Consider the following 22,383-nt stretch of genomic DNA (forward strand, 5'->3'; position numbering starts at 1 on the left):
CCAGGGAAGTAAGTCCCTGATTTTTTTTTTTTTTTTTTTAATAAAACGAAACTGGGAAAAAATTATCTTGTTGAAATAAAAATTCTCTACACATAATCTTCCTTATTTTGATAATTTATCTTATATTCTTCATACATCCACTTCCATTAAAGTAAGGCAAAAGATCCTTATTTCCAGATTTTGTTTTTTCCCATTTGTATTTGACTATTTAGCAAATCAACATTTTCCACTGTGTGAAAAATTTACTCTCAACCCTGCATGAGGGGAAAAACTTATCTGTAATGTGAAATAGGTCATTTAAAAGTGAAATCTAAAGATGGGAAGTTGGGAGAGTTGGAGAACTGCTTAAAATAGCACTGCTGAATTTAAACAGGAGGGGTAATGTAATTCAATGCCAGGACCTAAGTTAATATAAGGAACAGGAAGAATATACACAAAGAACCAATTCTAAAATGATCTCTTCATTTTTAATTTCTTAAAAAGCATGTTCACAGCACACTCCAAGAATGCCACACAGCAGTGGATTGCTGCTACTGTCAAACAGAGTATGTCAGAAAACAAAACAAAACAAAATTGAATGGTTAATGGTTTTTAAAATTCGTTCTTTGAAATTTCTGTAAAGTCAATAATTCCCAGTCATTTAAATATTTGTCTCATAGTGGTAAACATTTCATGAAATGCAATGAGTAGCCCCAAATCACACTTCTCTGAAACACAATTAAAAGTTATACAACAGAAACAAAAATAAATATTTTTCTAGAGAGAACGTATTTGGCATTTTAAAATAATCTTAATGGAGAAGCTTTCAAGTGTAACTAATGTTCATATTTTTACTTTCTACTACCAGACAGAGTGTTTACGTCTTCAGTGATTTCAATCTGATTCTAGTAATAGGAGGAATGGTTCTGTTGTTCTGAATGAGCTTCAGTCTTAAGAGTCAATGTATTTCGTCTGCATTAAGAAATGGCGCCCCGCCAGTACTAAAAATTATTAAAAGTAAGATCAGGCAGTTTAAATTAGTTGGTTGATTTGGTACCCAACTTGTTTTGTATGTACTTTTCATCCTTTGATTATATAATATTTCTAGGTAGCCTGCTCTATTCCTTTCAAAATCAATAAGTATACAGCTTGAGTGATGTGTAAACTGAATTTTGTTTCAATGACTTCATTAAAAACGTTAAACATGTTTGAAGATTCTATTCTGTCCTTCCAGATAATTTACATTTTCATTATAAATGCAGAGCGGCTGCACCATCAGTTACACCCTAACCATTTCACCTAAATGTAGAAAAGCTGGAAGTTAAATTTGAAAACTTTGGATAGTTGAGAAGTACTTATTTATCTCTTTCAGAAATTGATGCCTTTTCCTTGCATATGAGTATGGAAAAGAATTAATGATGTACCAATAAAAAGCACTTTACTTCTGTCAGCCATTCTGAAACCAAATTTCCATTTACATCACCTACTAAAGAGAAGAAATTTTCCTTTAGAATCATGGTCACAATCTGGAAAAAGAATTAGGAAGGGCTAATTTTAGGCCGATAAAATATTTGAGGAAAGATGTAACACAAAAGAGGGAGGTGAGAAAAGCCAAGTGTGTTGTAATAAATGTCTCCTTGTAAACACATCTGTCCCTTCCTTCCATATTTGGAAATGTTAAAAATTCTCATCAAAACATTTTATGCCACAAATCCTGTAAAATCAGGTTGATTTCGGCTAGATAACCTGTAGTTGTTAAGAATTATATTACCCTATTCATATCATGAGAGGTAGTGACATTTTATTCTCTCAATGCTGAGCTAAAAATTCCACACATCTCGTATATGGGTTACCAGGGGAAAAAAGCACAGAAGCACCATTGTACACGCCTCATGTTTTGATATTTCAAGTCACCCATAACTTCATTTGCCATTGGCAGCTGACAATCACCACGGTGTCAACACTGAAAGCAGGGGGCATTAGTGCTATTCATCATATAAGACTGGTGGACCTCCATCATCTTTCAAAAATGAAGCAGCTTTCCTTCCATTCTTCTGAACATGATCTTCATTCATTTTCTCCAAAGCTTCTATCTATAAAATACATACATTGAATCCACTGGTCAAAATGCTGCTTCACAGAAATCATGCTTGAGATTGAACTGGTATTTTTACTCTCCTGAAACGACATTCCTAATGACACTGGACTTGAATCAGAATTACAGTGTGTGACACAGATCACAGTGTGACACATACGTGTATGTTTTTACTTGATTATGTTATCAGAGTTGATGCTTAGTGTCTTTATCAAGCTAGCCACTGGCATCAGATAGGTCTATACAGCTTTCGGGGAGCAAGAAAAAGGAAATTCCAAAGTTGATTCAGCAGCAGCAACACCAAGTAACTGTCCTAAACTAAAGGCTAGATGTACCAACTTCCCGTCACTTCTCTTCCGGCCTTACACTCCAGCATGGCTTGGCCAAACTCAAGTCACAATGGGGCTTTCTGGAACATTCTATAATCATTCTCTGCTTTGGTAGGTTGCTGGGAATAATTAGCTGCTGTTTCATGCTTCGGTTTTTGTTCAGTTTTGAGAGATCTTCCCTGGAGGAAGGTTTTTTTTTTATAGTTCTGAAGATCCACTGTAATGACTGGGTATTTCCAAGGAAGGATCAAAAACATTTCAAGAAAAGAAAAATCTCTAATTAATTTTGTTTCTGAGGGGATAAGAGGATAAACTTAGCTCTGGGTTTCATTATCTACTCCATCCAGCTCCCCACTATCAGCAAGGTGAAAAACAGCCTTACAACACTTACCTCAGCTAAGAAATCAGCTTCATTATCTGCCGAGATGTTTAAGCCTGAAACAGCGTTGAAGAGTTCTCGTTCACCAAGGGCTTCCTTTACTCCTCCTTTCTGAAAAAACTAGTAAAGAAATATGAGAAAGTCAGCAGAGATATTAGCAAGGTTCTCTCAGAAACAAGAAACAGTGTACTTATAAGACACTGGTGAATTCCCTCCATAATTTTTTAGCTACAGATGTTTCCAACTCAAATATAACTGCACTCAGGTTCTACTCGCTTACTGTCCTCTCACACATTCGGGCTATCTTCTGGATTTAGGAATAAGTCTGTCACATTGCACCTTCTATACCTGTAAGTATGAGTGGTGTACATAAAATTGCTTGGCATTGCTTTGAGTAAGTAGACACAAAATAATCACTAAATTTCATGAATTGTAAACTCAGACATTATTTCCAAAATGAAGTTGTTCTATCATATTTAGAAAGAACATTCCTATCTGAATCTGTTGCTGACAATTTATTTCCTTTAGAAAATAGCAAACAGATGTGTCTCAATTCTGTGATGACTGAGTTTTACCTTCCCTTGTCTACTCACTCTGCCTCAGAGAAAGTGTCCAGACTACACCACTAGGAAGACTCTTTTCTTAGAGTAGTAACAATGGCAGGAAGCATGCAGGGTTGCTATAGTTCAGCTTCCCTTAAAGCATTGTGCATGGATTACATGTCTACTTGACGGCTTAAATAGTTAGAACCAAAATAAAGCTTACTCTCTCATAAATTTAATTCATTGGCCCAAGTGTGAGGCATGCAATCAAATTCTTGCAAAAAATGAAATCTGACAAATCAATCTTTGTCTCTTTATCTTGAAAGCAAAGAGGAACTAAACCCTTCCTTTAACCTCTAAGAACAGTATCTTCTTATTGGTCTTAGGAGTCAGAAAAATATTTCAATCTATTACAGGCCACCCATAAAAAAGATAATTTACATGCCCACCTGTGAGACATTCCTGCAGTCACGAAACAAGAACTCCAGGCCATGAGGGTGGGTTGGTTCTACAGACTGACTGACGTCGATCAACCAGACCTATTTAAATACAGAGCACAGTGATTTCTTTACAGTCAGTCATTTACATCAAGTCACCAAGTCTGAACGTGAACAAAATATTCCTCACCTTCTCAGCATGCCAGAGCATGTTGTACTCACTGAGGTCGGCGTGTACAAGCGTACATTCATTATATAACTGCTGCATCAACTGTGAGGAGGCAGGACAGACATTTAGGACATGAGGAACCATTCTAAGTTACCCACACAACTAAAACATCTATATCAACCAATATTTTCCAGGGTAAAGAACTTAACTTCTTTGTGCTATAGTCAAGGCTGTGCCTTTTTTTTTTTTTTTTACCTCAAGGGAGGATAGGATAACAATGAAACAGTGGAAGAGATAAGTATGTGACACTCTACTTCCCTGCCCATGTGACAATAATGAGATCAGGAGACCAAAGGGCAGACCTGGATTCCCACGCATGTGAGAGAGCTGTGGTCACTTAACCAGGGAACCTAGGTTAAGTCTGCCCTTCATAAAAGGGCAGACATCTCACTGAGACTTCCAAGGGGTGCACACAACTCCAAGATAAAAAGTACTTCCTGCCAGATGTGTGGAAAAGAGACAGTCTTCTAAATTAAGTGGCATTATATATTATATAATTTTATACATATTATATGACTGGTGGTGATCCCTAGCCTTAGAGTAGAGAAATCAGCACTAATGTTTGTTTCCCAGCTTTAACAGAATCAAATATGAAGTTCATCACTACTTCATCTCTTCCCCAGCCACCCCACAGCCAAAAGAAACCAGAAAGGAAGGCTTGAGTTTTGTTGACTATTTTCCTACTAAAGGCAGAGAAAACTGGACTAACTCTCTAGCCATATCTTAAAAAATTAATTTGTATAACATGTTCATATTCACATCAACTGCTCCATGACATGAGAGCTCCACGCAGACACTGTGCTAAAAACACGTTTCTCCGATTCAATTTTTTTTTAAAAAAAGATAATACAAAACAGAGGAATAACAATATCGGGAGCAATTTCTTGAGCTAGAAGGATCCCAGACTGAATTTGGTTGCTGTCCCAAAACATAAATAGCTTCCTCAAGACTCCTGACATATGCCTTCCAACTCTAACGCCTGCACAGATGGATAAACCACACCTCACCATCTTCTGATCACTGCTTTCTTACACTGAGAGCAAATCTGCTTCCTTCTAAGTTCCCAACACTGACGGTATTTCCTTCACTGTTTCAAGAAGGTATATAAACTAACAAGGCACTGTATCTGCTAAATATAGTAACATCAAATTTTATTTAATGAAGTTTTATGAATAATAGCTTCTGGCTTCCATGTCACTAACATTGACCCTTCACTTGCTTCACTGGTCCATGATTTTTCTAAAACTCAAGACACACGCATATTGTTAGAAAGACTACTCTTCAATATTAACATTCCTTCACAAACGCCTTAAAATAGTACTGTTAGGAATTTTTTTAGTTTAGAGGAAGTATTTTTAAAAATTGGTATCTGAATGCTCTGTACAGCACAACTTACATGAAGAGTTTGATAGTAAGCATTTTTCATTTCTTCACTGCTGAGCTTTACTTCTTTCAATTTAGGGGCTGGGACTTGATCATGGCCAATAAAAGACATAACTAAAATGTGTTTTTTGAGTAGTACAACTGTTGGACAAGGAATTCCAGCTCTCTGCATCCTATACAGAAAGAAAGGATCAAGAAGGTAAAGATCAGTAGGAGAGAATATTTCATTTGTTCAATAAATACCTAACGAGGTCCTGCAATGAGCTGGCACTGTGCTCCACTCTGGGGAATGTTGGAATGCAGAGGCAGTAAGACACAGCCTCTGCCCTCACAGAGCCTGTGGCCTGGTGAAAAAAACAGATGAGTGAGGAGATGATGACAGCACAACGTGGTTCAGGCACTGGCAGAGGTGCGGGTAGGCGGCATCAAGCAAGAAACAGGCAGACAGGAACCAGCCAGGTTCAAACTATGGGGAGGTGTGCTGTGGAAGCTGCTGTGAGATGCAGAGGCATCAGGGTGCACTGTTGTGTGTGTGTGTGTGTGTGTGTGTGTGTGTGTGTGTGTGTGTGTGTGTGTGTGTGTGTGTGTGTGTGTGTGTGTGTGTGTGTGTGTGTGTGTGTGTGTGTGTGTGTGTGTGTGTGTGTGTGTGTGTGTGTGTGTGTGTGTGTGTGTGTGTGTGTGTGTGTGTGTGTACACAGTTGGATCGTGAGTGGGAGCAAGGACAAGTAGGCTGAGCCCACAGAGAACGGCTGGCTCCGCGTCACAAAAGAGCTTTGAACTTTACACTAAAGACTACGGGAACTGCACTGCAGGAAAATGTTAAGAAAGGCAGTGATGAGGTCTTAGTTAATACAGAAAAGAGTTTGTAGGGCAGAAAGGCCTCTTGGGAAATTATCCTGATTAGAAGTCCTACTAAATAGAAGACTTGCAACTAATAAACATGGATAATTATGTTTGAAAGCAAATAACTTCAGGAAAAGCAAACTAAAATTAAAAGCTTTTAATAGTTCAAATATAGGAAGGTTTGTGAATAAGAAAGATTATTACTCAATTTCTTGGTTGACAAAACAATTTCCTTCATAAATTCTGCTTAAGAGAATTGGGCAACAAGTCTAATAAATTAAAGCAAAATGCAATCAGATTGGTAAAACCCTGCCCTCACCAAATTAACAAATATTAGATGGGATAAACCTTTCCTGAAACAAAAATGGAACTTATTATTTATAATATGCCTAACTGGAAGCAGGAAAAGATAGCATTTAGATATATGACAAAATATCTTTAGTAGAAAATGACTTAATTTCCCTCAAACTTTACTGAGGAAAAGAAAAAACAAAATGGATTTTTCACCCTATGAGTATGAATGCAGGTTATATGCATGGAAATGCTTTCTTATAGAATCTCTCCTTAAATACTAGAATTTCAAGGCCTTTCATGCTTTCTACAAATGAATTTAAAAGAAAGCATGGGTGTTTTTGCCAGGGTGGTAGACTTAATACAAAGAGGTGATCACCCAAGATGACTTCCAGCACAATGATTTTCTTTACCTTGTAAGATTGTGCATTTCTTTTTCTGCCCACATGCGGATGATCTTACGCGGATTTAGTTTACTGAAGCGATCTTTAAACCTGAAATCATCTTTAATATATTTGTCACGATTCTTAAACTCATTAAGGGTTGTTTTAAATACCTTGATGGCACATTCTGTAGGTATAACTTTACTATCTTCCTTTCCATCCTCCATGCTAAGTGGAAGAAACAAACATTAAGTCAGTGTAAGTTGTCAGGTAAAAAACAATTTCAAAATAAAAGATTTTATGACATGAAAATAGATAGATCTTCTCTGAGAATGGAAGCCCTGGGGTGTTTCATTTTTTTTAAGCCTCCACGTTTGAAGTCTTAAGAAAACCCTAGCTTTTAGCTTTTTTAATAAGACACACTTTCAAACAAATTGTCAATGTTTTTCAACAACCCATAATATAATCTTCATTTTATGTCTATGGAATTAAACTTGAACAATACACTTGCCCAAAGTCTTTTCAAATTTCCTTAATAAATTTTTTTTTCTTTTTTTCATACACTTTAAAATAAGCTGCAGTCTGCCTGGAGTCCCTCTCCCTTTCCCACATCCAACCCCACAGCACAGACTGTCCACTCTCACCTTCCACACACACACAAGCAGTCTCCTATAATTCATCTTCATCACCTGTTAGTTTGACCAACGTCATTTCTCAACTATCACCACAACTTTCTAACTGATCTGTTTCTTCTCTTGCCTGACTAGAATTCATTTCCTACACAGCAATCTGAGTAATCCTTTGAAAATGAGACTCGAATCTGAGCTTTGGTTCCCACTGCACTGAAAAAGCAGACTCCTTACCCTGGCTAACAGAGTGTTGCCTGATCCACCCTTTGCTTCTCCAGCCTTCTGGCTCCTCCTCACACACTATACTCCAGGGACACTGGCTTTCTTAGTCTCCCAAAGATACCAAGCTTACACCTGTCTGAAGGCATTAGCTCTAGCTGTTCTTTAGTCTGGAATGTTCTTCCTTCTGATATATGATACTGAATCCAGGTGTGTCATTCAAATTCAGTTTTAAGTGTCACTTCATCAGAGGTTTCCCAGTCCTACTGATAAAAAGCAGTCACCCAGTTACTATGACATCACCCTGTTTTATCTATTTGCACGGATGGCACTTATCTGACAGTCTTGGGAGGGGATGGGAGGAGTGGGAAGGAAGTACAGTCTATGAAAGCATGGACCTCCCTTTTACCAGTCATTGCTATAGCCCCAGTACACAGAAGATGCCTGCGGAACATGGTAGCTGCATAAATACTTGGTGAATGAATGAACCGGTTTTCAGAGAGACAGAATAGAGATTCTCTCCAAGGAAGAAATGATAATTTAAAGATGTTATAGACATCTCTGGATTTTGAGATAAGTTCTGTCACTGAAATAATTTAACCATAGGTAGATGCTGCTACTGCAGCTGCTAAGTTGCTTCAGTTGTGTCCAACTCTGTGCGACCCCACAGACGGCAGCCCACCAGGAGGCCCTATCAAAAATACCACTGAGGAGATTCCTCACTTGGAAGGTCTTTAGGATAGAATCTAATTTATAAGATTCATCTTGTCATTCTCCTACAAAAAAAAACTTCCATGTTTCTCAGTAAATTACACAACCCTCTGCTGAGCTCTTAAGGTCCTCCTTACCAATTTCTGGTTTGCTTACACAATTTTATATCTTATTAGCTCTAAATGTGTAACTTCTAATTTTCTCACTGTCTAATCTCATTGTCTAAATTTCAAACCTCCCATTTTTCAGCACTCCCTCCTCCACTTTCTTTTTTTTTTTTTTTTTAAAGAATTAAACTTTACACATAAAGGTGAAATTTCCTTTGATTACCACCCGTAGCAGTTAGTTTCATTTCCCATTTCAACTCTTGAGAGACAATCACGATCATGAATAGTCCTTTTCTAATCTTTTTAAAAAGATACGTACATATGTATTTTAAAAAAAGCCTATGTATGTTACATTCTGTATAACTTTTACCAGTTCTTACTGTAATGTCCTCCTCTTGAATATACCATAAGCTCTTTGAGAGTAGAAAACATATTATACACTTATTTCCTGAAAAAATCTAGCATATGTTACTATTCAAATAACTGTAGATTACTTGGTCAACGTGAGCATGACAGAACCCAGAAGAGCTCTGTGGCAGGCAGGACCTAAAAGGGCCCCCAAGATCCCAGTCCCTGGTGTACATGCCTGTATAAGCCCCTCCCTTGAGTAGATTAACCTACAGCAAAAGTGATGGTACAGTTATTGCCAGGATTATCTTCCATCCTCTAAGACTCAGTCTTAGTAGACCCAAGGCAGAGAGTTGCCTGATTATTCTGAAGATGCAACTTGCTATACAAAAGGGCTTCATAACTAGGACTTACAGGGGCCTCTAGGAGCTGAGAGCAGTCCCTGGCTGGCAGGCAACCAGAAGTTGACCTCTGTCCTACAGTCACAAGGAACTGCGCCTAGGGAAGAGAGCCTCACGCTCTGGAAAGGAACACAGCCCAGTTGACAGGCAAGACTGAAGCCCTGGGAGACCTTGAGCAGAGAATCCAGCTAAGCCGTGCCTGCCCAAACTTCTGATCAACAGGAACCATAAGATAAACATAGGTGTTGTTTTAAGTTGCTATATCTGTGGTAATTTGTTATGTATCAGAGGAAACTAACATACACTTTAAAATATATTTACTCTCAGCTGCTGAAAACCAAATGCTCTCTAGCTTTACTAACTTACAAATGCCAAAGTATAGATTGTAATACCAATTCCACCATAAGGAAAGGGAACTCACTTGTTCTATTCAAAGGATCATTAAGTTGAACAGAAAACGGACAAAGAATAAACACGGCAAATGACAAGAAAAAGAAACCCAAGTGGCCAATACATGTGAAAAAAAAAAAAATACAACCTAATCATAACTAAATAAATGCACATCAAAACACTAAAAAGGTACTTTCCATCTTTTACACTGAGAAAAAAATATTAAGTTAGATAAGACTAGGCGCTGATGAGGAGGGAAACAGGTTCATACTGCTTACTGGTGGTGGCATAAACTGGTTAACCGTCTCACTGGGCAATTTGGCAATACCTACTGACATTCAGAATTATGCAACCTGTAGATCTAACTAGCTCATAGGGAAAAGTGTATTTGCTCTACTATTAAAAAATAAACAAATTAAAGATTTCTGGCCTTTGGTGTGACACATAAGAAGAAAAAGTTTAAAAAAATTTTTAATGAATAACAGAAATCAAGAAACATTGATTGCTATAATAGCCAGCTCAGCGGCCCAAACTGTGAGCAAAATCTGGTACTCTCCCTTCAGTAAGGCCTTCTACTGTTTAACAGAAAGGGGAAAAATGTATGTAGTCTTTGCCCCAGCAATTCCAAGTGTTAGGAATTTAGCTTAAGGATTTATTTGCAAAAGCACACCAAAGCATATGTAAAAAGATATTCCTGTATATTTGTAGAGTGGAATGTTCTACTATAAAAATGGTATGATATAAACCAGTAAAATAGAAGGACCTGAGATATATTAATTTTCAAAAAAGATGTTGAATGCAGGATATAAGCAAAAATAAGAAATACATGCATAAAAACTTCTAGAAGACTAGACTAAAAACTATTAATAGTGGTAACCTTTAGAGGAAAAACCTGTGGGGCCACAGCTGGTAAGATGAAGGCTACTTTCATTTTAATCCTTTTTGTACAGTTTAATGTCTATTGTAAGGAACTTTTCATTTTAAAATAATTTGTGCCATTAATTTATGTTTGCCTGATCTTAGGGAACCCTCAGTTGAAATTTGGAAAGAGGGCAACAGAGCTTAGAGTAAAAACAGAAAAAAAAAAAAGGGTTTATGAATTTATATGAGGTATAATCAAATATGATCTCAATTACCTCCACCAAAATCCTATGAAGGGAGGGTCAGTTTTCAAGTAAGTTTAGTAGACTGCTCCAGATCACTTTGCTTAAAAAATGTTGAGTCATTTTAATCTAACTTTCATTTTTATCCCTTTCATTCTGGAAGTTAGTGTAATTCAATACATGATTATATGTTTATGTCTCATCTAGAAAGGGAGGCAAGTTAAATAAGAAAACCAAAGGCAAGTACTTGAGCAGTAACTGAATCCCTTTAAGTATATAACAAATACCTTCTAAGGCTAAAAATAACTAGAATAATCTTTAATCTATTTTAACATTTTTGTTTATAAACAATGCTAACATAAAGGATTAGCTGAGCTAGTAAGCCTTTCTGAACTAGTAAGACTTCAAAGCTACGTAACCAGATGACATCATATCCCTGGTTTGTACATTCTTTCAACAGGCTCCACGTTTAAAATGTTTTCTCTTCCTCATGCTTTACTCCACTAAGCTCTTGTAACAAAAGTAAAGTGGGTAAGATCTAAAATGACAAAAAAGCTTTAAAGACATTTCTTTAAATAATGTAAGCATTAAAAGGGGGAGGAATCAACAAGTGATCTAAGTATAGCCCTCCTAACTTGGTATCAAAAGTCCCATAGAGAAAAGAAAAGTTTTGAATCAAACTCAGGTTTTTGCTATGCCACTACAGTTGCCTGTATGATGTAGAACAATTACAACAATATGAAAAATAATACATTCACAGAAAAAAAACTGGAGGAGTCTACACAAAATTATTATTGGTTATCTCTTGATGGTAGAATTGGGATGACTTTTTTTTTTTTTTAATTTTTACTTTTTTTTGGCCACGTGGTGAGGCTTGCAGGCAGGATCTCAGTGCCCCAGATCAGGGACTGAACCTAGGCCATAGCAGTGAAAGCACCAAATCCTAACCACTAGACCACTAGGGAACTCCCTTGATTGTGTTTTTCTTTTTATGTCCCTATATTGCTGAGACTTCCTAAAATAACACTTTAAACTTTGATCTTATGTAAATTCAGAACAAGGGACTAAGCTTTGGTTGATATTACAGTATTATTTTCTGCTCATTTACCTCCCTCCATAAGCATGAAAGACAACAGATTCCTTTCCTGTACTAATACAGCCAGTGATTGTCTCCAACATTCCCGAGTTGACCATTTTATACATAAGTAAACGTGTCTTAGGATCAACTGCTTTTTCCTGCAAAAGATAAAGTGCTGTAAGTGAAAATGACTGGTAACCACAAAACATTTTCTGAGCCATTTCTAATATCTAATATTTAAAACATATACTTTTTTAAACTTTTATTGTTCATTTACTTAGATGTATATATAACAGGTTCTTAAAAGAGTACTGTTAAGATACTATCCATTCCTATAACTCTACTGTCTCTGAAAGTGAGTATCTAAAAGAACTACTAAAAATCAGACTCGAGCTTAGTCGAAGTTTTATCTCCAAACTTTAGATAGCTCTCCTGATATACCTATCATTAGTTTGTTTTTCTAAAAGTTTAAAAATTATACTAGACACTAACTTCGTTAATGTAAAACATTACAAACTATTAAGTTATTATAAATATGTCATGACAGAAAACAATTTCTCATATGCAATGAAAGCAATATAGTCCAAATTAATTATGACCACTGAAAGGCTAGTCTTGAGTAATTGATTAATAACCATTACATGAAATCCGAAAGTCAAATGGAAAAGCTACTTGGATTTTATTCACATCTTTGATTTGAAAAGTCAATCTCATGAAAAAGTATCAAACACGAAGTTTTGTCTTGTTTTTTCCTCCAAACCTGAAGTTTTCCAATATGAATCTTTCCATTAAACGTAAGAATACTTACTGCAGTAGAATGCTCCTTTTTCTCATGGAGGCGGGCACTTCGACGTTCTTCTGAGTAGGCATGTTGTTTTAAAGCATTGAAAACATGGTTTGACAGTTTTAAATCCATTCCAATTCCATCTCCTACCTGAAACCCAGGTGCAAACTACCAAAATGAAGGAGAAAAATCAGTATCTGAATACTTTAACATGGGACAGAGAAAAAGTTTTACTTGGATTAGGTTACCTACTCAATAGATGCTACGAAGCTACCTACTCAATGCTATGAAAGTAGAATCCATAGACATTACAGAGGAAAAACCAAAATAACTCACCAGTGAGCTCAACAGAAAGGGAAACAAGGCTTTTTTAAGAAATTTCATCCCAAAGGAAGGGAGGATTTATTTTATGCATAGAAAACATCCAAACACATCTAAAAACTAAGGTATTTTAGCATATGCTCTGAACTTTGCTTTTACATTAAAGGATACATTATATTTTGAAATCACACCAAGTCCTACTAAAAAAAACCCAAAACAATTTCACAGTCAATTATTTTTGAAGAGTAGGATAAAATAGCAAGCTATGCCCACACCATGACAATTAAGTCCAATAGGGAAGCCACTAGCCACATGTGGATATTTACATTTAAATTATTAAAATAAAATTAAAAATTCAGTTCCTCAGTTGTACCAAATTTCAAGTGCTCAGTTGTCAAATATGGCTACTATATTAGACAGCACTGGTACAGAACATTTCTATTATCACAGAAAATTCTACTGGACAGAGTTGTTCTAAAGTCAGATCTAGAGTATTTCTACAATTTAATAATATGTTTACTTAACAAGTATTTTTGTTCTGAAGTCTAAATGTTTTATATTTACCATGATATTTATGAAGGAGGAAAAAAATGCCATTTTTCTTTTTCTATTTTTCAAAAATTTCATTTTGTTTCTAATTTTGCAGGGGTAGGCACAAGATAAATTCAAAAATTATAACAGGGTATACAGTAGGAAGTATTTCCACCTCCCATTGTTATCCTCCAATCACCACTGTTATCTGTTTCTTGGGTATTTCATGGAAAATAAAATACTGAAAAATGTTACTTTCATAAGAACCATGTCTTAATTTTAGAATCAATGTAAATCAAACTAGTTTTCTTAGTATTGTTGGAGAATTTTATTCTGAGGTACAATATATTCTCATAAGTGGCTGAGTTTCCATGGTGTTGCTGTACTGTCTTCTAAAATATCTCTAGAAAGGATGAAGGATATTTTTAGAAACTTAAGATAGTGTATTTAGAATCCTATGTTTTTAACTTTTCCTAATAAAACTTTAGGATATTTATGATTCAGAGGAATCCTTTCTGTAACTTACATTTTCCATCCTGGCTGTGTTCTTTCTCCCACATACTACTTCATCGTGTTTGGTGGTGATGTCTTTTCCTTTTCCAATAAAACCCTTTTTGGGAGTAGGAACTGGTTTTGCTAAAGGTGATTAAGACAAGTCAAGTATGTAAAAAGAGCAGAGACTAAATTGCTGCATTCATTATTGTCTGAAAAAGATATCTGAATCTAATAGTAAATTACCAAATGAGAGTCAAAGATAACTACAGAATACTTAGTCCTCCTGTCTCCCCATTCTATGCCCCCAGGAGATCAAAGCCCCAGTACCTGGTCTGTAGGGGTCATCACGAGTGTCCTGCCAGTCAACCTCATCTTCGGAGCTATCACTGTCTTCATAAGGATGCACTTTTCGATAATTTTCAAAGGAAATGGAAACTTAAAAGGCAAAAACAGTTGAAGATTTATTTAGGGCCCGTTACAAGCTTTTCCTACCACCCAATGGGGTTGTCACAATAAGGTCATAGTACCTTTGCTATCGCCATTGAATTTTTTTTCTTCACGCCTAAGCTGGGCATCATATTCTCTGTCAAACTCCATCTGTAGCATCTGAGCCAGCATTAGGTCGCTGGAAGTGTCAATGTTTTCTCCAGTAATAAATGGTCCTTCAGCAACACTATTCAAAATAAGGCAATATAGACTAATATAATGTGCTGGTGTAAATAGATGCTACCAATTATGGGCGAGACGTGCCCTTTCAGTGTTGACACTGTACTGAAGAAACAATGGAAGAACTTTACCAAACTCTTCACCCTCTCCTGCCCAGCTGCCCTCTGACCAGCAGCAGGCACCTGTGACAGCACCGAACAGGATTAAGGGAGCTTTAAGAAAAAGCTAAAGGGCCCATCATCGGAACCAAGCAGACCCCAAATTCATTTGTTCTGTGTTCTCATCAGAGGAGAGATGATGTGTATATGGAAAGATAAACTACAAACACTTAGTCAACTGTTTATTGATCTATTTGATTATTATTTGTTAATCTGTTTGATAACAGAGTTCAACTGCTGCAGTAACTGAAACCCAGAGAAACTGAGCGGTTTGCCCAAGATGTAACTGAAACCCAGAGAAACTGAGCGGTTTGCCCAAGATGATACTGAAAACTAGTCACAAAACTGGGACCAAAACCCAAGTATCAGTGAACTCCCAAAATGGTGCTCCTTCTATTGCACTGCTTTTCTAAATCTCTGACTCATTTGTCATGACAATCACTAATCAAATCCCAAGACTTGGCTATAGTCAGTTGCTAGATCAAATAGATCCTTTGTGACTTTTACTTACGCAACTTCAGGAAAAGCAGCAGCTTCTTCTTCTAACTGCAATTCTTTAGCCAACTGCTCACTCATTACATCAGACAAAGAACAAGATATTGTATTTTGAGGGGTAGCCCATGGACACTATTTTAAAAAAAAAGAAAAAGGCAATTCAAAATAATGAAATTAAAGTGACTTCCAAACTTGGAAATAAGGTTATCTTTTGAGAATTAGATGAATTAAATAAACTCAAAAGGAATGTTTAGCTTTTTTGCAGAAATCATCTTGAAGGTAAAAATAGCTCCTAGGTCAAATCTAATCAAAGATACACCTAGAATAAGACAGCCAAGAGCACTTTCCAGCCTGCTTGGTGGGAATGTCCTTATAGTGGAGGGGATGCACAGGCTACGCCAGCATCACCTGACTAGACACTGAGTTCACGTGATGCCCCTTGTTCTGATATCATGCTCACCAAGCAACTTATACTTTGCTCACCTTCCACTTATAATTTGGCTTCCTGGGTAAATTCTCTTACAGGAACAGGCTATACCAACTACCACAATTCAAAGCCCACTTAGAAGTTATACTTCCTTCTAATTTAAGCAGTAAGTCTTCAACAAGTAAAAAGTGTATGGCAGCCCCTTTCATCTTGGGATACGCTAAAACAAAAAAAACACAGCAGTGACAAACAATGAACCCTATACTTCTGAACTTTAGAAGCTGAGAAATGGATTCTTGAAACAATATTACTAGAGCAAAGTAGTATTCTGTGAGAGTCTTCAAGAACAGCTGGCTGGTCAGCCCTCCTCAATGGCATCACCATCTCAGCCCTCCTGCAATGTGTATAAACCGCAGGTTTATTTCACAATTCCTAATTTTTGAGGGGAGAAGTTCACTGAGCAACAGCCAATGACTCCATCTGATAGTCCAGTGATTAAGACCATTAATACTAATAAGAGGTCTAAGTATCTCCTGAACTTGTTTTCTATCCCTTTCCGAGGTCTCATCCTCCCATCGCTGGGTTACTCACTGTAAGAGCCTCCTAACTCTGCCTTCTGTTTGCTTCCACTCTCCACACCACAACACAATGGTGTTTCTAAAATGTAGATCTGACTGGCTCAGTTTCCTTATTAAAGTTCTTTTATTGCTTTAATGTTTCCCACTGCCTTCAAGATAAAGTCCAAACTCATTTCTTAACCACTACCACTCCTGAGAGTCTAATTTAGAATAGCACGTGATGGTGTTTTAGCCAGAGTCCAGCATAGGGCTCCAGACCTAAAGAGGCATTCGAGTTCTTCACTGAACAGGCATCAAAAGGAAACCTGGGGATATGTCACGGAACTGCCACCGTGTCCCTAGGCTGGAGAGGTCTGATTTCTTTCTACACCCCTCCTAGGTTAAAGTCCTCCTCTCCACCGTGCTGTCAGCCCCTTTGCCCACGCACTTCTCAGGCTTCTAGTCTCCAGCTAGCAGTCAATCAATTTTCCTAAGATGTTAAAACATCAGTGGACAATCTCTCCAAGAGAGGTAAATAATGAAAGGCAGTCACTGTATTCTTTTGGAGGCAGAGATTTACCTACTTCCAAGATAGACTGAATGGGAAAGGGAAACATGCAGAGACTGAGAGCACCAACAGGACACCGGGACTGCTCACTCTTGCTGACTGTGCTCCTAGGAGCCTGAGGCTGTAGAGCAGGACTTCCCTGTATCCCTGCTGGTCAGCTCAGCTGGGCCACCTCACACTGAGGTGACTTCCTTGGGTGGGGTAAATAAGTAAAGATTTCTGAAAGTCTGCCAACTCCCATACTTTGAAATCACATCTTCAAACCAGTAGCCCAAAATCCATCCTTAAAACGTTCCGGGCTGTGAGGGACAGCTGCCAGGCATGGTAGCCCTCCACAGGCTCAAATGGTCCACCATTCTGAGAGGGGCTTAGAAAAGGCACTGGGGCCCCTCCTCCAAATGGGCACCATGGGGTAAATGGAGGGGAATCTTCTTTTGTCAAATTGCAATTCTTCAGGAAGTCGCCGGCTCCTTCTGTCAAATGTTTAAGGAGGTAAAAGGCCCTTGTTCTACCCAAGCAATCCGACATCATTTCCCACTACTGCTTTCAACAAATTAAACTCACCAGGACATCAAATCTGATGGGAAACTCCAACCACTTCCAGTTAGTTATTCTGCTTTAAGTGACATCTACCAAGCCCATCATTAGCTCCCTGACTCCTGTTCGCTGAGGACCCCTGACCTGCCCTATTTTCCTCTTCTGGGAAACTGCAACCACTAAACGCAGCAATGTGGGGTCTTCACAGTTACCATCCTCCCACACCTGGGTGGCTGCAGATGGGAGGGAAATCATTCCCCCTTCCTTCTGCTCTTCAAGATGCATCACAAGCTGCCCATCCCGCTTTTTGTTTCTTTTTAAACATTTTACTGGACACAACTATGGGGAAAGAATCAACCTAAAAACAAAAAACAAAAAAACAACAGCAAACACGAAGGAGGCACATAATAACAAAAATTCTGTCCTCAACTTGAAGCCAGTCAAGAAAACCATAACTCACAGCAAAGTCCCTTTTCTGCTCATGCAGCTGGAAGACATAATCTAAGCAAAATATTCAAGTGGGTAATTTTACTTCTCAGAACAAAGATTTCTGCAAAATGTGATCTGAGCCTATACAACAACACTACCTTTTTTTTCTTAAACTTTCAGTTTTAGAGTATTTTTAGAGTAACAACAACAAAAAATCACAAAGATTGTAGAGTCTCCAGATTCCCTATATCCAGCATCCCCGTGTAAATACTGTACATGTGTCACAATTAATAAGCTCAATCATTAATTAAAGCCCATACTTCATTCAGATTTCCTTAGCTTCCCCCTAATGTCTCTATTCTATTCCAGAATACCATCCTAGATACCACGTAACATTTAGTCATCATGTCACCTTAGGCTCCTCTTGGCTGTGAGTTTCTCAGACTTTCCTTGTTTTTGGTGACCTTAACAGTTCTGAAGAGTACCACTAATCCACTTGTTACAGCTCTTTCCAACAGAGCTACACACTTCCTCACTTTTGCCTACAGTATGTCCATTCTCCCTTCTTTAAATATTCCCTAAAATTCACTGCTCATAACAGCAGCTTGGCATTTTGTAACTGGGGACCCCAAGTCCTTTTTGGGGTGTCTAAGAGGTCAAAATTATTTTCATAATAGTTCTAAAAAAGTTTCCACTCTCATTCTCTCAAGAGTGTAGAGTTTTCCAGAGTCTGTATCAGATATGATGGCAGCACTCTGGTGGCTACTACAATGAGTGTCTGTGTACTGCATTCTCCAAAAATTTCAAAGGTAGCGGGTTTAGAATATAAGTGTGAATTTTAAACTACTATATAGAGGATGGAGAAACAACAAGGTCCTGCTGTACAGCACAGGGAACTATAGTCAATATCCTGTGATAAACCATAATAGAAAAGAACTTAAAAAAGAATGCATGTATAACTGAATCATTTTGCTGTACAGCAGAAATTAAACACAACACTGTAAATCAACTATACTTCAATAACATTTTTTTAATGTGCATTTTTAAAGATTAACTCAGTTCGTTCTCAGTGTGTCTACTGAGCTCTTATTACCCATCTGGAATTATGCCTGCTATAATCTACGTATTTGTAAGGATGGATTTTCTTCATATACTTCAACTGATACATACTGCAACGGACTGAAGAAAAACAAGCTATGGAAATCCACCTGTCTTCTACTAAGTTACTACATTAAAGAGATTTGCAAAAATCCAAAATACTACTCCACTAATTTTTCATTTTGGACAACAGCTTTTTTTTTTGTAAAACATAAAAATATTATTTTTATAAACATGATTTATATCACTTAATAAAGTTTTTCAATATCTCAGTTTTAATTTCTGATATGACAAATAGCAATAGATATAACCAATATAAACAAAAGTTCTTGGAGTTCTCAATGGTTTTTAAGAGTATAAAGAAGTCCTGATGGAAAAGTTTTGAGAATCATTAGCCTTTAACATTCTTTCCATTTTCTAAGGTTTTCCTCAAATCTCCACTTACTCCACACAGGTTTCTATAATCCCTTTTCTCTTCCAAGAGGTTAGAGAAGGAAATGATATGTGCAGTGTATTTCTATTGTTTCCCCCATGAAAACGCTGTCTTCTCAACAGAGTATCAGTAAACCCCAAGATGATTTTTTATTGCAAGATGAAAATGAAACTTTATAGTTTCGATGATGCACAGTTAAATGAAAATATGACTGATGTCAAATATTTAATTATTGAATTAGTTTTGGAAGTGAAGTTCGTTCTGAGCTTAGGTATTCTGAGCAAAGTTTGTCTCATCTGACATATTTACAAGCTTACCTGGAGAAATTTAACATGTATAATATATATTTATTAGTGTTTTTCTAATGACTTGTTCTTTTACCTCTACTGATTTTGACCTTATAAACAAAGCTTTGACAGGAAAAAAACAATGTAACACACAGATGTAACCACATTTGCCAATTAAATATCCTAGATTCTCCTTATGGTTGTAAGAGAACTTTTATAAAAATTTCCTTTACTGTACTTAATAGCTCATATTTCCCCCACTTTGTTAAGATCTGGTATGAAGATCTAATAAGATTAATGAGTGACCCTTTAAATGGAACAAATGTCCTGTGTGAACATGTAAAGAAGTTGGTGAAATGGGTAAAGGTGGTCAAAAGATAGAAACTCCCAGTTAACAAAATAAATAAGGTATGAGATATACTATACAGAATGACTAGAGTTAATAATGCTGTATTGTATATGTGAAAGTTGCTAACAGAGTAAATCTTAAAAGTTCTCATCACAAGAAACAAAATGTAATCCTGAATGCTAACTAGACTTACTGTGGTGAGCATTTTGCAATATATACATTTATCAAGTCATTATGTTGTACACCTTAAATTAATATGTTGCTAAATGTCCATTTTATTTAAAAAAAATGAACAATTAGGAAGCTAAAAAAGTTAGATTCCTTCACAACCTTAATTTGAGAAACACAAAATCTCAATTGACCTACTTCTGCTTTCAAGAAAACCCTCCATAAAGTGGCAAAAGAATCTTTTCATCCTTCTAATGAAAGTATCATGAAAAGCAGCAGCCCGAAATCAGAAACCAAATGTTAAATGAGCATTTTAGTTGGCCATTACAGGAAAAAGCATAAACGTTAAAACCCAGACATAATCATCTTACAGTTTGTAAACACTTGAGAATTAGCCTGGAGGGGAGGAAGGGTGCGCCTGGACTTATCTCCTAAACTTACTACTTCAAAAACAACAAACTGCCCAAGTAGGATGACCACACTTGACAAGTTAAAGAAACAGCTTCCTCAACCACCTTTCTGTCTGGCTTTCTGTGTATAACTGGGCTGACTCATTTGGCTGGCTGGAGAAAAACAAGTTCGTGCTTGCCTTCCCTCAAACGTCAGCATCTCTAAGCAAGTCCCGCCCAAGTATATGCTACGGGGATTCAGAAACCAAGGTGCAGAACTAGACGGAGACTCCAGACCGGGGTGGCCTTTGGTAGCCTGTGCCCCTTCCCTGCCTCTCTCTCCCCGACACCCGCAACCCCGTTGCCCGTCCTCCCTTGCCCAGGCGGTTGGTATTCCGCCCAAAACTTCCCAAGTCGCCTGGGGAGCCGCTTCGGCGCCTGCCATCCTCTCCGGGTCCTCCGAGAGGACCAGTCCAGGAGGCTACGGCAGGTGCGTCAGCCCCGACTGCCACTCACCTTGCTGGGTCCCCAGGCTGCTGCTGGTCCGGGCTCAGGGGATGCCACTCCGACCAGATCCATGTAGGGGAAGAAGTCAGCGACGAGAACAGAGCAGAGAGGTGGCAGGACCGGGAAGCAGCTCCGCCGAGGAGACAGACGGCGGGGCAGGGACAACAGGGAGCTGGTGCCGGAGCTCAGGTGACAGATGGCGGCGGCGGCAGCGGCGGCCGCGTCCGGAACTAGACCGCTTCTCTTCCGCCTTTTACGCTGGTACGCTCGCTTTCGATTGGCCGCCGACCGGGGCTCCGCGTTAGGTCACCTTTCTCCGCCCCCAGAGGACTGCACTTCCGGTCGCTGCCCTGGCCGGAGGCTGGTGGTCACTGTCGCTCTTTCCTGGCAAGGCAGCTGCCGGGTGTGGCTTCCTCTGGTCAGGCTCTACGCTGACCCTGAACCACCTCCTTGGCTGCGTTAGAGGGCAGCTGGATCAAGTTAAACAGAATCAGAGTGCGTGGACTGTAAATAAGCAGAACAGACTCTGTTTATTCATTATTTCCCGGATGAATTCTAAACTGAGATGAGATGGGAGACAAAATTGCAGGTTTAGAGAAGGGAGGTTGAAGAAAACGGTCGGATTTTGTTTTTATTGCAGTTGTCGCTAGGAGGCGGGGCGAGGAGTGTGAAATTTTGTAAAATGTGTTATGTAACATGGAGCAAAAATAGGACTGCGTAATAAACGTTTTGATTCAGCTTTTCATAACGTGACCGGAAAAATCCGGAATGTAAATCTATGAAGACAGAAATCAGACTGGTGGTTGCCAGGGAACAGGGTTGGGAGGAGGCAAACGAGGAGTGATTGGCTAATGGGTAAAGGGTTTTCTTTTGGGTGATGAAGCGGTTTTGGAACTTGTTATCGTTGATAGTTGGACAGCATTGTGAATCTGTTCAATGCCACTGAAATGATTACACTTTATGTCAGAGAAAGAGTGTGTGAATGAACCGTTTAAGTGTTTTAGGGGTAGAGCAGATACTGGCTATTCTTGGATCAGAGGAAACCACAGTGAAACAATGGTGAGGCCGAGGTAGGGAAGCTTAAGGCAGCAGGGTAAAACGCCAGGATGCTAGATGGGTGATCCACGTGGACCTTGAAATTACCCAGCAAGACGGCAGGGCTTGGGGTGGAATGGAAGAGTGTGAGTAGGTGCTGGTCTTCAGAAGATGTGCAGATTGTAACCCAGAAAGGTCGGTAGATGCTCTGCTCCGGAATCTTAGAGACAGAGAGAGATGTCAGAGGACAGCCTTCTTCCTGAGGCAGCAGGA

The 22,383-nt window shown here is 38.3% G+C and overlaps 1 protein-coding gene across 3 annotated transcripts; it reads right to left on the reverse strand.

Moving 5' to 3' along the window:
* Positions 1-448: 448 nt before the first annotated feature.
* On the reverse strand, positions 449-21,301 carry RIOK3 (RIO kinase 3). 3 transcript variants are annotated; one of them, XM_081563280.1, is made up of 13 exons: positions 21,085-21,301; positions 15,343-15,458; positions 14,535-14,632; positions 14,335-14,442; positions 14,039-14,148; positions 12,685-12,828; positions 11,907-12,034; positions 6,921-7,118; positions 5,387-5,546; positions 3,952-4,032; positions 3,774-3,863; positions 2,795-2,902; positions 449-2,072 (listed from the first exon to the last, which is right to left on the reverse strand). In XM_081563280.1, the coding sequence occupies exons 1-13, from the start codon at positions 21,145-21,147 to the stop codon at positions 1,965-1,967; spliced, it is 1,512 nt and encodes a 503-aa protein (XP_081419406.1). In that variant the 5' UTR covers positions 21,148-21,301; the 3' UTR covers positions 449-1,964. The 3 variants fall into 3 exon arrangements, with proteins under 3 accessions (XP_081419406.1, XP_081419405.1, XP_081419404.1); XM_081563279.1 differs by having other exon boundaries at positions 2,795-2,893; positions 14,535-14,680; XM_081563278.1 differs by having other exon boundaries at positions 14,535-14,680.
* Between the last annotated feature and the right edge of the window lie 1,082 nt (positions 21,302-22,383).

Source organism: Giraffa tippelskirchi, chromosome 14 (assembly GCF_054371585.1).
Source record: "Giraffa tippelskirchi isolate mGirTip1 chromosome 14, T2T-mGirTip1v1.2.pri, whole genome shotgun sequence".
Taxonomy (NCBI): Eukaryota; Metazoa; Chordata; class Mammalia; order Artiodactyla; family Giraffidae; genus Giraffa; species Giraffa tippelskirchi.

Coding starts and splice junctions, on each gene's coding strand:
- RIOK3 (XM_081563278.1), bottom strand. CDS start 21,147: ATGGATCTGGTCGGAGTGGCATCCCCTGAGCCCGGACCAGCAGCAGCC. Junction 4,033..5,386: donor CTTACTATCAAACTCTTCAT/GTAAGTTGTGCT, acceptor GCCTCCTCACAG/TTGATGCAGCAGTTATATAA. Junction 3,864..3,951: donor TGCTCTGGCATGCTGAGAAG/GTGAGGAATATT, acceptor GTATTTAAATAG/GTCTGGTTGATCGACGTCAG.